We start from the raw sequence: 14,887 nt of genomic DNA, 5'->3' as shown, positions 1-14,887 counted from the left end.
CAACACTGATAGGAGATTTCAGCTAGAGGGCGGTAGTGAGTGATGAGACATCAGTAAAACAAGGAGTCTCCTGTACTGTGACTCCTCACTTGTGACATTTCTGAGACACTTAGAGACCCTAAAAAGTCCACAAAGTAGAAATGTTAGAAGTAAAAAGCCCCGTATTCTAAATTTTGCGTGAGTAAAAGTCCAAATGTTTTGGCATCAAAGTATACCTACATTACCAAATTACTGAAGTAAGCTTGTGAACTTGTAGATCGGCTATTTTGAAACAAACAATGTATAAAATAGGGCTTAAGTGGTTAATGTTTGTTCTACAATGTATCTAGTAACTTAAGTTTTCAAATAATTGCAGTGGAGTAAAAAGTATAAAGTATTGAAAAATGTACACGCTCAAGTAAAGTAAAAGTTGTACTTTAGTACAGTACTTGAGTAAATTAGTTATTTTCCAACACTGGCAGTCCATCCATCAGCACTCGGGAAGACAGGCTCATCTTGAGAATAGTGACTGGGCTCACATCTGGCTCGCAGTCAAACACATGTTATTTAATTAGCGACACAGTGAAAAAAAACACTGCAGTCCTGAACTAATGACTTGGTGTCAGGGCCTTATCAGAGAGACCGGTTTTGTTTTTAGAAGCATGGCAGCTCATTTCAGCAGCTAGACGTGTGATATTTGTGTTTCATAAGCAAAACCTCAATCACAGGAGTCAACCTGGGGCAGCCGCACACGCACGCACGCACGCACGCACGCACGCGTGTGCGCACACACACACACACACACACACACACACACACACACACACACACACACACACACACACACACACACACACACACACACACACACACACACACACACACACACACACACACACACACACACAGAGGAATAAGTGCAGCCATTGAGGACGACCCATCAACCTGATTCAACTACTACCTAAACCAACTAAGATGTCTGTGTGTTAGGATATGGACATGAATCTCTCTGAGAGAGGGAGAGAGAGTGTGTGTGTGGGTGCGCGCGCACGGTGTGTACAAAATGTTAATAAGTGACCTCATAGACTTCTCACAAGCGCAGCTTTCATAGGAGTCATGAAAAAAGTGCAGTTATGGTGGAAAACTTCGAGCTCTTACAATGTCCCACCAACTCTGTGACCACAACTTCGCACTTGTGCTTCAGTTCCAGAGCGGTGTTGACTCAGTGCTGATGTGACGTATAAAAACCCTCCTCCTGTAGAATAGGGATTGGGACTAGTTTCTGGGACACTAGTGCCTTTTATGGTGTTTAATGTGAAAATGTGGAGACCCCCGTTCCCTCCCTGTCCCCGCCCCCTCTCAACCCCCATTCTACAGTACATCCCCACCCTGACAGAAATAGGCTTCTGCGTCCCAGCAGCCATTTGGACGTGTAATTTGAATTCACGGCCCATACGAGCCTTTGAGGAGGTTGCGAGTTAAGTGGTAATTTTGCTACGAGGTGGCAAACTTGTGCTACGTTTTCCCTAAGAGCTTTCTTCTGGAGGCACACAGTGTGCAGGGCAACTCCTGCATGAAGTACAAAGGATGTGGACGGCCTGAAGCCTGATTTATACTCTGTAGTGTCGCTTGCCGATAAGAACTTATCATGGCAACACGGTTAGCTTTAAGATCGTTGTTAATAATGTTGTGGTTAAGTGGTTGAGAGGAGGACAGAGGGGTAAGCTTACCGACTCGGGTGCTTTGACGAAAAGCTTGGTGCGCCCTAGCTGGTACTGATCGCTGTCCATGTTGACGGAGCGCAGGAGATGAATCACTCCTTGTTTCTCGTCTCCCCGCCACGTCGGCCAGGTCTCTTTGGTTAGGATGGCGTACCTGAGGAGCGGAAGGAGCAGCCAAACAAGAGGTCTTTATACATGAATACAAAATCCTTTTTGGATAACTATGTTGGACTTGGCTGGAGATCATCAGCAAAGGCCTAAGCCCTAAGGTTATATTAGTCAAACCAAAAACTAACTTCTGTGGTAGTTATGCTTTATACTGTGTGTGTACATATATATATTTATTTATATATTTTTTTGCCCTTTTTCTCCCCCAATTTAATTGTTATGCCAATTAATTCCTCCCCACATACATTTGTGTGTTGTCACTGCTGTTGTATCCTACTGACTCACTTGCCAGTGAGGAGACCCCAACCGGGAGGACTACTCCTCCTGCCCAACACTCCCTGCTGACAGGTGCCGTCCCAGCTTGTAGGAGTACGTGCAATGACCAATATCACCCTCCCCACCCGGCTTCCCTCCCCCAAACACGGGCCAACTGTGTTCATATAGACGCTCGACAAAGCCGGATGCACCAGGCTGGATTCAAACCCACAAGCTCCGTGCTGGACACTGGTGGGCAGGCACTTTACCACCCGAGCGCCCTGTTAGTTATGCTTTTTAAAGTCAAATCTCTCATATGCTGAGGAATTTACTACAGTAAAACCGACAACAGCAGCATTGAGCCCATTGTGTTGTGTGCATGGAGAAGGGTCTCTCGTCAGTGGTTTCAAACACACAGCCTGTCCTGTCACTGTTGCCAACACTAACATTCACAAAGCGTTTCCTGATTGCCTTCAAAGGCCAACCCTGAAAGAGAGAGGATAGAGTCACTTGGCCCCCCTCTGCCCTGCTGACTGGGACAATGGGCTTGCTAGCAGCTACTGTCACTTTGAAGGTCTATAAAAGTTCACATCCAGTGTGTCCTCTGTCTCTACAGAGAGATTCGTCAGATGTAAGGAATGACAGTAGTTCTTAATGAGCGGACTGCGGACCAAAATCATCAGCGGCAAAATTAGTTTAACCACTTTAACCCTATATACACTGTACATTGGCTATTTTCATGAGAGTCCTTGGCACAGAACATTTTCAAATGGGGGTCCGTGGCCAAATGCATTAATTTGCGACAACACTAATTGAGGGGGTCCTTGACATGAAAACTGGAAGAAAAAGACTTGCTTGCTGCATAAAATATTAAGGAAGACTCCTTCGACAGACACAAAGAAAATAGTATTTATTTTATTTTGATATGCTCATAAAGTGCTCTGTGCTCATAGTGAGGGGTGCATAAAATTAGCAAACGTTTCAGTCCTGGGACCTTCGTCAGTGCTATATGAGTGGATCACAGACAAACAGGTTGCTTTTATAGGGCTCTAGATTAGCTCAGGTGCTGAGGATCACTACTCAAGGTCATCGCCATGGCAATGGTGGGGCGTGGACATATCATTACAGAAATCTAATGTCCTTGACATGAAAACGTTTGAAAGGTACGGTACCTGTTGAGGACCTTCCTGAAGATTCTGCGGTAGGCGTAACCAGCACGCCTCACTCGGATGTTTTCCTTCAGACCCAGGTATTCCACTTGGTGCTTTACTCTAAAGAGAAATGAAGGAGCAGATAGACTGTGTCAGAGGGTGTTGCAGGATGGGTGTTGTTAACCACTCCCCCCCACCACCCTATTTTTGGGGTCTTTTTGGCCATATTTGATAGGTACAGTGGAGAGAGAGTAGGTGAGCGATAGGCAGTTTTAAAGTACAAATTTAATTACTTTTAAGACCTTTTTTAATACCTCAAAAAAGGGAAAAGAATTATACTATTACTGAAATTTAAAAGCAAAGCAAATGGTGTGGAATTGAGCCATTAATTAATTCATAATATACTGTAGTATCAAATTTGGCACTTGGCACAAAACCTTTTCGGATGGGGGTCTGCAGCCAAATACATATTCATTTGGGAGTCCTTGACATGAAAAGGTTTGAGCATACACTGCACATGAAGCTCTCACTTCCTCTGGAAGAGAGGGATATTCCAGGTTATTGTATGTAAAAGATGTTGTGTTACTCTATCTTTTCCTTAATGCAGCCAGGCTTCCTGCGAAGGCAGCGGTTCCGCTGTTAATTAAACAAGGCAAGCTGAGTCCAGCTCACAACAGGAAGGCCATTAGGCCCTGAACAATACAACGCCAGTCTGGGTCAGCACGGTGGTGGAAAGCAACCCAGTACATTTCGTTGCTGTTGCGCAGAAACCTCTTATCTCCATATATTCTAACTTTTCGTGTTTTTTCACAAATGAAAGCCCTGCTTCAGCATACTACAGTGTCACAGATAAGTGGCAAAAGTAGCAGATCTGCAAGCTCGAAACGCGGCTCGAAACGCAGCTCGTTTTGAACTTGTCGATCTGCTACTTTTGCTACAGTATTTTTGAAAAAGTATACTGCTACGCCAGAAGATTTAGATTATCATTATTACAAAACAAACATTAATCATTTCAGCTATTTGAAAATAGCAGATCTGCAATTACGATGCGTTGTGAGCTTGCAGATCGGCTATTTCCACTATAAGAATTGTTTTATTATTATATATGGCCTATTTTAGCCATAGTAGATTATTTATTTAGATTATTGGTACTGGTCATTGTCGGTCATGTTCTGTGTATATTTAAGTTATCTGCCCTGTGCAAATGTGTTTACAAAGGTAAAAGGCAAACAGAAAAGTAATTTCTAGAATCAGACACTCACCGACTCTCCTCCCAGTCTTTGGGCTTCTTGGTCTCGTTTGGTTTGATACATCGGATGTAGTGTGGAGTACATTTCATCAGCGTGCTCACCAAGTCATTGGCTTGTTTCTGAAAGAGAGCCGAGTCAGAGATCAAAAGAGATGCTGTCAGTGCTGGCTTGGGCAGTAACTATTTACTAAGTAATATATTACTATAATAGTATTACTTCCCCCAGTAACTAGTAGTGTAATTATTACAATTACCAAAACAGTAAACAATATTACAGTTACTTTGAGTTACAATGAAAGTGATTTGTTTTCGACCGAGACGTGCAGGTAATATATATATAATAATCTATTAGCTGCTAATAGACACATGCATGCACACACTTGGTTGAACTTACCTTTATTTTGCTGCCTGCCGTTGTGGGCCGACCCTTCTTTTCAGCGTTGAGGTTTTCAGCGAACAGTGCTCTAATGAAAGGGCTGGTAGAGCAAAGGAGTGATCACAACCAAGGCTGGTGAGTCAAGAACCAAACCAAGATACATAATAGAAATAACTAGAGACCATTTTGTAATGGGATCACATCAGCCGTGACGCCAGATCGCTGTGTATGGTGATTTTTTTCATTTTTATGATGTAATGGTCAAATAGTGCAATAGTAAATACCCTTTTTTTAATCAGCATAGTATTAGTGAGAAGTTCACGTGTCCACCTTGCTATTAGCATGCTGTAGCAATGCTAAAGGGTTAGCATTGAACTTGATCTTCGTCGTTATGATCTGAACAACACTCTAAAGTTTTGTGACTGCATCACGCTTATCGCAATGACAGAAATCTGTCCCCAGCAGGGCAGAAATGTAATGAAGGCCATGAAGGCTATGGCCGCCGTGCCCCCTCAGTTTGGTGCCTAAAAAATTATACAATTATTACAAAATCCCCTGATGGCAATTATTTGAGATCTATTTACATCGTTGCTGTCAGGCAGAAACCCCTTATCTCGATATTTTTTGGTGTTTTTTCGTAAATTAATGGCCTACTTCATATCATATCTTATCATATCATACTACAGCGTCACACAAAAGCATAAAAAGTTGCAGATCTGCAAGCTCAAAATGTGGTGCGAAGCGATGCGTTTTGAATTTATAGATCTGCTACTTTTGCTATTTTTGAATTTCAATCCTGAAAAGTAACTGTTTTGGACATAATGAGGTTTCAACCCAACAGAGACGACATGTAAATTCATCTGTTGAGGAATTGCAAAATAGCCAATCTAAGCCCGTGGGTTGTGAGCTTGTACTTCCGCTATTTTTGAACATTATTTAACATTATTAAACAGATGTCTTGTTTCAACTATAGCACATTATTTATTTTGATTATTAGTAACGGCCATTGTCAGTCAATGTATATTTAAGATATTTGTCACATCTGCCCTGTATTTTTGTTTACAAAGCGTAAAAGACAAACTTTTCAAATGCCAATTTTATTTACATGTTCCAACGTTCAATGACAAAAACAAGTTAAATGTATTATTTCCGTGGGCTTAAAATCATTGTTTTATTTGATGGCCTTGTTGCCCTGTCATTTGGCCTTTGTGCCATCCAGAATTAGACAACCAACCAAAGGCCAAGTGCTCTTGCCTATAAAAAAAACGTGAAATTCCAAGTCTGGTTCACAGACATAAACACCACATAAAAACTCACATGGTGAACTAAAAACAATAACAGCCATGCTGTTGCGCCTTGTAAAGAATATCTGCACTGGATCTCTGAATGAGTGAATGGAAATGGTAATACAGGTAAAAGTAAGGATTATTAGTAAAGGCTGTAGACCAAGAATAGTTTTTTCCCTTAGTTTCCCAAGCAGCATCAGACTATTGTGTACCAACACAGTCGTTACACAGAGTTGGCTGGTTTGAATAAACAGACCAAGTGGGACAACCTGGCCAATGAAAGTGAATGAGAAGAGTGTGTGTACTGTAATAACGCACGTAAAACTCATTTCCCTCAGGCTACTGACTGTCAAACAACACAACACAACACATGTAGTCAAATAAAAAATGTCAAGGCTGGCTGATTTTCATTCCCGTGCCTCTTAATTAGATCTTAAAGGGGGATATATTTGTCTCAATTCTGTTATTTTTAGCATGTACATATAACACTCTCTAGTACTGTCCCCTCATTCCTTTGTGCTGGTCAGCATGTAACAGATACTTGCAAGTATTCCATGACCTCAGGTTTTGCTCAATCCAATGCAGAGAATCGGCAGTAGTGCAAAAGGAAAACTGATTTTGCTGCACTGATTTTGAGTTTCAAAAGGACTTCCTTTGCTGTATTTACACACAAATGCCTGTAGGCCTCTGTCATGATGAGGGTTTAACGCAAACACTTAGTTCATATGATACTTGAAGTAATGTCATCTCCTAACTAGAAGTTGTCTATTGCTTAAGAAATACCCCTGCTTTCAACTTTCAACCTGGCATCCCTATTTTGGGCATGTTATTAATATTAAGGGCTAAAAAAAAAAATCTAAAAAATACAATACGAAATACATAGGCCTTAGAGGAGCACCATTTTCAACCTAATCTTCATATAATTGGTACTCACTACACACTAATGCTCATTGTGAGCATTATAGCTGTTGTCACTATTTCTTTCTCTCCCAAAAGTATGGCACCTAACTACTCCTACATACTTTCACTTAGAAACTCCATTCAAACTGTAAAAAATCCAGCTTACTGTGGACATCTATGCTTGTACTTTTCTTTATTAATTTGTAGTTTTTGAAAGATTTAACTTTAAACACCCCAAAAAGTCAATGGGAAAGTCAATGTTATTCCAACTGAAAACCCCTAGAGAGAGAAGGACAGAGGAGAAATGGCCCGTGTTTTCGTAAAGTCACTGTGGCAAAGTCACAGTATATATTTACTCAAGTACTATGCAAGTGCTTACCATGCGCAGTTTAATTTTGAGGTCCTTTTACGTTCCTTTCCATTTTTGTTACTTCTACTCCACTACAATGACAGCATTTGACAGCTTTAGTTACTTGTTACTTTGCAGATTTTATTATTAAGACCAAACACACAGTAACCACATACAGCCGATCTACAATGTGCCGCGTTATGAGCTTGTAGATCGGCTGAAAATTTGAGTACTTTTACTTTGGTACTCAAAGTATATTTTGGATGCTAAAACGTTTGTACACTGTAAGCTCCAAACTCCCCCCCCACCCCCCCCACACACACACACACACACACACACACACACACAGAGAGACACACATACACCCCATACTCCACCTCCCACCACGTCACATACCCCCCTCTGTCATGCAAACTATACAAAAGAAAAGCCGATCTACAATGTGATGCGTGATGAGCTTGTAGATCTGCTATTTTGGAAAAATCTTGGCAGTGGTTTGGAAAGTGTGAGTACAGGGAGCAGCAGTGGCTCAGGGGTAGAGTGGCCGGTAGAGCGGCCGGATGGCAACTGTGAGGTTCCCAGTTCGATCCCAGGCTCCCCCAGAGTTAAGGCCTTTGCAGACAGGGCGCAATTAGTCAATCAGTTTTTACCGCATGCGAAAAGACGCACAAATCGAACTGGGTTCGATTGAAAAAAAGTCTGCAAAGGCCTTTAGTGTCGAAGTGTCCTTGAGCAAGACACTGAACCCCTAATTGCTTCCGATGGGGGCAGGTGCCTTAGATGGTTTTCTCCGGCATCGGTGTAAATGGGTGAAATTTTAATGGCAATAATTTTGTAAAGCTCCAATTTAACTAAAAAAAAAAGCTCCAACTTAACACTAATGGTGTGTATCGGTCAACATAACCTCACACAACTCTCCCCCCCCCCCCCCCACACACACACACACACACACACACACTGTAAACCATCTGAAATCGCAGAGCACCCCGCACCCATCACTCGCGCCCCCTATACCCCTCCACCCCCTTGCTACCATCAGCTATGCAAGCAGGTGTGTAACTGATGACAATTAGGAGAATGATAACGGGTGCTCCCGATCTGATCAACCGGAGGCAAGTCTACGCCCACACACAACACAAAGACAGATATACCAAGTCCAACTGAATTTGTACTTTTTATAACTACTATTTTTTGGCTTTAAAGCGAGCCCACGTTGTTTCTTCAAGGAACAATATTTTCTAGTTATATTATGTTACCATCTCTGTCTACTCGGTCCGTGTCTCGGAGGAGGGCTATGAACACTTCAGAAACCTGCCTATCAGTGACATCATTGATGGGGAATCCAAACTAATAGAAACTACAGCCTTTCTCTTCCTGGAAAGTTAACCTGCTACAATAGAAGCCATTGTTCTCGCATTAATAATAAAATAAAATAAAGAAATGACCAAACCTGCCTACCGATGAAAATTGGCGTTAAGTACTTAATCATCATCAGACAACTATTACTTTGCATTGCAAACAGAATCACAGTACCATAATGTTTCTAGTTTTCAGTAACAATGGTATTTGTTTAGTCTTGAAGCGCTTAATAAAAAACATCCAGAGACATAATAAAAGCTCAGCCGGCACACGGGCAAATGGAGCAGAATGCTACTACTAATAACCTCCAGCTGATAACACTGGTCATTCGTTCTTTTCTTCTGTTTAGATGTGAGGCTCTAAGGAATGAGGCCTGCTTCCTTCCTCCCCACTGCTCCCTTTGTATGTGGCCGATGCAAACGCCTTTGTGCGTGTGTGTGTGTGTGTGTGTGTGTGTGTGTGTGTGTGTGTGTGTGTGTGTGTGTGTGTGTGTGTGTGTGTGTGTGTGTGTGTGTGTGTGTGTGTGTGTGTGTGTGTGTGTGTGTATGTGCGTGCACGTGTGTCTGTGCGATTATGTCCGTTACGTCCCTGAGCACGTGCCTTTGAAGCCCCGACAAAACATTCACACAAAAGTGTTTCGGGGCGTCCTGGGTGTTGGGGACAGATGGCTACATTGAAGAGACCACAAGACCAGACTCCTCAACACGGTGGCTCCCCAGGGAGAAGACCCAGCTTGCAAGTCTTGACTATTAAAGCAGGCACCAAAAATCAGTGGTGTTAAAAGTACTCACATTTTTTACTTGAGTAGAAGTATCAATACCACAATGTAGAAATACTCTGTTACTGTTACTTGAGTAAAAGTAAAAAAGTATTGGCATCAAAATATAATTAAAGTACCAAAAGTAAAAGTACTAAAATGTTTGAAAATAGCAGATCTACAAGCTTGCGATGCGACGCGTTGTGAGCTTGTAGATCGGCTATTTTCAAATAGCCTATGTATAAAATAGGGCTAAATAATTTATATCTGCAAAGTAACTAGTAACTGAGGTTTTCCAATAATTGTAGTGTAGAGTGTAGAGTAAAAGCACAATATTTTCCTTATAGAGATGTAGTGGAGTAGAAGTAAAAGTATTGAAAATTGGCAATACTCCACTAAAGTAAAAAGAATACCTCAAAATTGTACTTAAGCACAGTAATTGAGTAAATGTACTTAGTTACTTTACACCACTGCCAAAAACACATTATCTGGAGAGAGGGGCCGGACGTGAGTCCGGAGGGGGCAAGGGGTAGGGTACAGCCCGACTCGGCACACTTCTATTGTAAACCAGTGGTCTGCAGCTGCCCTTTGGACGCCTGACAGGGTCAATCAGACACGCTCAATTGTATCCACATGCATCATAACGGAAGAGCCTTTTTTCACATGCGTGACGCAGAACTCTCTCCCAACGCGTGGGGCTGTCACTAGCATGACATTTTACTGGAGGATTCATTGTCATGCAAAATGTAATTGAGTTTTTGACATTGAACATTGGAACATATAAGTCAAACGTTAAACAAAAAATGTTCGGGGCAGATATGATAAATAACTTCAATATAATACAAAGAAATGACTGTCAATGATTGTCAATGACCTCTACCAATAATCAAAATAAATAACGTAGTATAGCCAAAATATGGCCATATTTAACCATCTTATAGTGGAAACAGCAGATCTACAATCTCACAACATGTCGGCGAGCTTATAGATCTGCTGAAAATGTTTGAAAATGCATGACACATTTTTTCAGCAGATGAATGGAAAAGATTCTGACAATTATGCAAAATAATTATTATATCAAATAATTGTGATCAGGCTATTAGATATGTAGTTACTAGTAACATAGAGGGATAGAGGCCTACTCACGTGTTGCCGTTTAACACGCCAAAGGAATATAGATACTTACATTTCACTGCTCTGCATCAGCTCAATGAGGTCAGTGAAGAGAACGTCACGGTTCCTCTCACAGAAGCCTTCTGCGTCATACGACACCTGCGGGAGGGAGGGAACCACGCAAAGGTCACCAAAGGTTAACCACTAACGCCTGATTTATACACCATCTTATGAATGTGTCGCACAGCGAAAATAGCAGATCTACAGCGAAAACAGCAGATCTACAAGCTCACAAACGTGACACGTTTGTGAGCTTGTAGGTCTGCTATTTTCCACGAAAAGTTTTTTGCCTATGATGACATGCCCAAAATAGGGGCGCCATGTAGAAAGCGGTTAATAACTATCGGAAAAGGAGTCCGTTTTCCAAACCCAGGTGCTGTAGATCACAGCTCTACAACCAACATCAGTTAACAATATTCCTCACGAAGAAGCAGAGGATATACACTAAGTGCACAGATCGATCAATGTTGTTTCTTCTGTAGTCTGACAATGGACAAGGAATGTTCCAGACCCCCACCCACCCAGTCCCTTTAGGTCACGAGCCATTAGGCCTGTGGCATGTGTACCAGGCCGAGACTAGCACACATCTGGACCATGACATGGGACAAAGTGACCCATAGCCACGAAAACAGGCAACAACAACAACTACAGTATATTCTATATAAAGTTCAAGGTGTCTGTGTTTGTCTGTTTGTCTGTGTGCCTGGATTATGCTAGCCTGGCTCCAGTCCCTGAATCGCTGGCCTCGCATTCAGGGTCTGGTGACGATGTAGAAAGTCAGGGTTTTTCGATTGAAAATCTAACCAGCCGCTAAAGAGAGCCACTTTGGCCACGCCCCCATCTCAGAAAACGGCTGCACGTAGAGGGCTTTCAGACTGAATAATGGAGTGAAACTAAATGAAAATTCAGAGTGTCAGGCTAGGATTATGCCCCACGTAAACGCAAATCAGTGTTGTTAGGCAACGGTTTCTGTTTTTGGTCCTGTGTGTGATGTCAGACCAGAGCTCGATCAGAGAGAGAGAGAGTGAGAGTGAGAGTGAGAGTGAGAGTGAGAGAGAGAGAGAGAGAGAGAGAGAGAGAGAGAGAGACGGATAGGGAGAGACGGAGACGGATGATTGGCGCGTCGCTTATTTACAATATTACATTTTCAGGCCGCTCCGTTACGCGAAGCTTGGCCATTGGCCAACCCACAAAGCCAATGAGTTGGTTGCGGATCTTACGTTTGTGACGCTCACCCACTGTCGTCCACCCACAACTTCACAAGGCAATTTAAGATTTACAATATGTCAGATTGTTAGCCTGTATCCACATAGCAACAGGAAGAGAGAGGGAGGGAGGGAGAGAGGGGCCGGGGGAGCATTGACAGTTACAAAGAAGAATACAGGACTGGTGTGTGTGGAGACAGACAGACAGACAGACAGACAGACAGACAGACAGACCTTGCCGGCGTAGTGGTGGATGATGAAGCCTTGGTTCCAGCTGTTGAAGTGTTCGTGGTTGTTGATCCCGACACGAAGCTTCTGCAACATGGTCTGGTCAGCTCCCTCGCCCACTGCATGCATGGTGGCACATACATCGTCCAGGATGCTCATGATGCCAAGCGGGTTCTGGGTTCACAATCAAAAGTCATTAGTCTAAGACAGTGGTTCTCAAACGTTTTAATATCAGGGACCCCCCTCATAACTCTGAGAGAGTACAAATGGAGCCAGGTGGACCCGTAAGGGTCCACCTGGTTCCATTTGTACTCTCTCGGAGTTACACAGCTGTAATGGTCCATTTGGAACCCCCTCAAGGAACTGAGGGTCCCTGGACCCCACTTTGAGAACCACTTGGTCTAAGAGCGATATATCACTTGGGATTAACCACTAGCCCCGTTGTCGAAACTTGTCAGAAATGGTCAAGAATAGTGAAAATAGCCGATCCAACAGATCAGAATGCATGCACACTCTTCGCCTATGCCGACATGTCCAAAATAGGGATGCCAGGTTTAAAGTGGTTTAGCATCTAGTTTGTACTATTAAGTTGTACCCAAGTCAAGAGTTAATCAATGACCAACACTGGCTGCCCAGTTAATCAGTAATCATGAAACCATGTCGGTTTCAATCTGGATGCCTTGAATATACCTTATAGCATATCAACCCAAATGGTGTTAATCTTTTCTAGAGTTTTCTAGTGGCACTTTTTCAAAAGATTAACAACTCACAGCTGCAATGTCCTATTTGACAATTATTGATATAAATGCAGGGAAAAGACTGGATGCCAAATGGTATCTGCACACTGGTATGGTGATGGTCACGTGATGTCAGTGGTTAATGATTGACTCATCATTGAAAACCAAACATGCAGACCAATGAAGTGAAACTATCATACTTTGGTCAAATAGAATGGCTTAAAGTTTAAGTCATGGTTTAAGTCTTAAACCATTCCAAGTGAAGGACGAGTCTCCTGATACAGTATATAATCTGTTACTGTATACACAGATATGAAGACTGAGATACAAATCTCTATTTGACTTTTATTTAATAATGCATGTAAAAAACAAGCAATGAAAAATGTAACAGACAAGCTTCAAAACATCCCACCACGGCCACACAGAGGATGAAGTCACACGCTGCACAGCTGCACACGCTGCCCTGTTTGGCTAGCCTCTGTCCATGGCTGATAAGTGCCCTAAAGAGGACACAGTGGCTGCAGTGTGTGTGTGGTTGTGGGCCTAACTCACAGAACACAAGTCTCTGTTGAAAAGGCACATGGAAACCTGTCATTGGTCTAGCTCAGAGTTTCCCAAACAATGGGTCACGGACCCTCGTGTCGCGAGTAAATACAACTTTTTTTCTTTGTTTCTAAAGTTTCCTACAAATGTTTCTGAAATTTACAATAGCAAATGTCAAACATTTTTCAGAAGAATTTCAGAAATATTTTTTTTAAAAAGGAAAAAAAAGTAACATAAATTAAAACAAATATGACGCATGCTTGTAGATTGGCTATTTATATCGGGTCTCGAGCTGAACATTTGGGAACCGCTGGTCTAACATTGGGTCTAGACTTGTGTAAAAGACAAATGTAATTTCAGGCAGTGACACAGAGATGTCGCTTTCCTCAGACGGCCCTTGTTTTAAGCCCTTGTGGGTTTCGTAGCACACCTCTCAGTGGGACAGTAAACCATCGATCATGAGAGATATTATAGATCAATAGAACAATTTAAGCCCTATATAATACACTTCGTTGGACAATGAAAAGCGAAAATGACCTATTTACAAGCTCAAAACGCAACGCATTATGAGCTTGTTTGTAGATCAGCTATTTTTTCAACATTTGACCATTTTTGACATATTTCGCCTAAACTGTGTGTGTAGTGTGACTTATCTGTCAAATGTTTTGTGTTTACCACTTTGCTCTCGATGAGGTCACAGACAATCTTGTTGTTGAAGTACTCAATTGCAGTCCACTTGATCCCCTCCTGTACGTACTCCTCCTACAGGCACATATGTTCTGGTCAGAATATAACACAAGTAAAGAGAGTACTGGAACGACACAATGTTGAAAAAGAAGGGAGGGGACGGAGTTTACTGTACCTGCTCAGCTTTTAATGTCAGCTCAATGAAAATCTGCTGTAGCTTCTCATTGACGAAGTTGATGCAGAACTGCTCAAAGCCGTTTTTCTAACATGGGGACAAATATACAGGGATCAGTTCACTTTCATGCACAACACAGCACAGGGAATACTGTCAGTCATTTATTCAGAGCACAGGGATATGCTCAGACCTTTCTGAATGGGCTTTGTTTAAAGAGCGAGGCTACCCAACAGTCAGCCTTAGTGTAGGATATTGACACCAAGGACAGGACAGTGATGTCACTAACAATTACAACTGTGTGTAGCCTTCGTGGGAAACCTCCCAGTTTCATGGGACTAAACCTAACCAGTTGAAAATATGTAATTATTATTTTTTCCTTTTCTTTTGAATGGGGGGGGGGGTAGCAGAATGGTTAGGTCACATACCACATGGAATCTAATGCCTGACAACGACTCCCTGGTTTGATTCCCAGCCGGCCAGACCATTTGCTGCATGTCACCCCCCTACTCTCTCCGTGCTTCCTGTCACTCTCCACTGTGATGACGCAATAATTACGCGTTTTGTGGTTCAAGTGCACAGTGTGTTTTAA

General features: G+C 42.4%; 1 protein-coding gene across 2 annotated transcripts in view; it reads right to left on the bottom strand.

Annotated features, from left to right (window-relative positions):
• myo1ea (myosin IEa) overlaps positions 1–14,887 on the bottom strand; it is a 76,158-nt gene that overhangs the window by 15,278 nt on the left and 45,993 nt on the right. For both annotated transcript variants that reach the window (XM_084063252.1, XM_084063253.1), the window contains exons 12-19: positions 14,299–14,385; positions 14,112–14,198; positions 12,163–12,330; positions 10,737–10,822; positions 4,918–4,999; positions 4,537–4,643; positions 3,296–3,394; positions 1,710–1,854 (exon numbers count right to left, since the gene is read on the bottom strand). In XM_084063252.1, coding sequence (XP_083919378.1) covers positions 1,710–1,854; positions 3,296–3,394; positions 4,537–4,643; positions 4,918–4,999; positions 10,737–10,822; positions 12,163–12,330; positions 14,112–14,198; positions 14,299–14,385 — 861 coding nt within the window. The remainder of the gene's footprint in view (positions 1–1,709; positions 1,855–3,295; positions 3,395–4,536; positions 4,644–4,917; positions 5,000–10,736; positions 10,823–12,162; positions 12,331–14,111; positions 14,199–14,298; positions 14,386–14,887) is intronic.

This window comes from Gymnoscopelus microlampas (assembly GCF_963454915.1).
Source record: "Gymnoscopelus microlampas genome assembly, chromosome: 1".
Lineage (NCBI taxonomy): Eukaryota > Metazoa > Chordata > Actinopteri > Myctophiformes > Myctophidae > Gymnoscopelus > Gymnoscopelus microlampas.
This window is presented reverse-complemented; position numbering and strand designations above follow the sequence as displayed.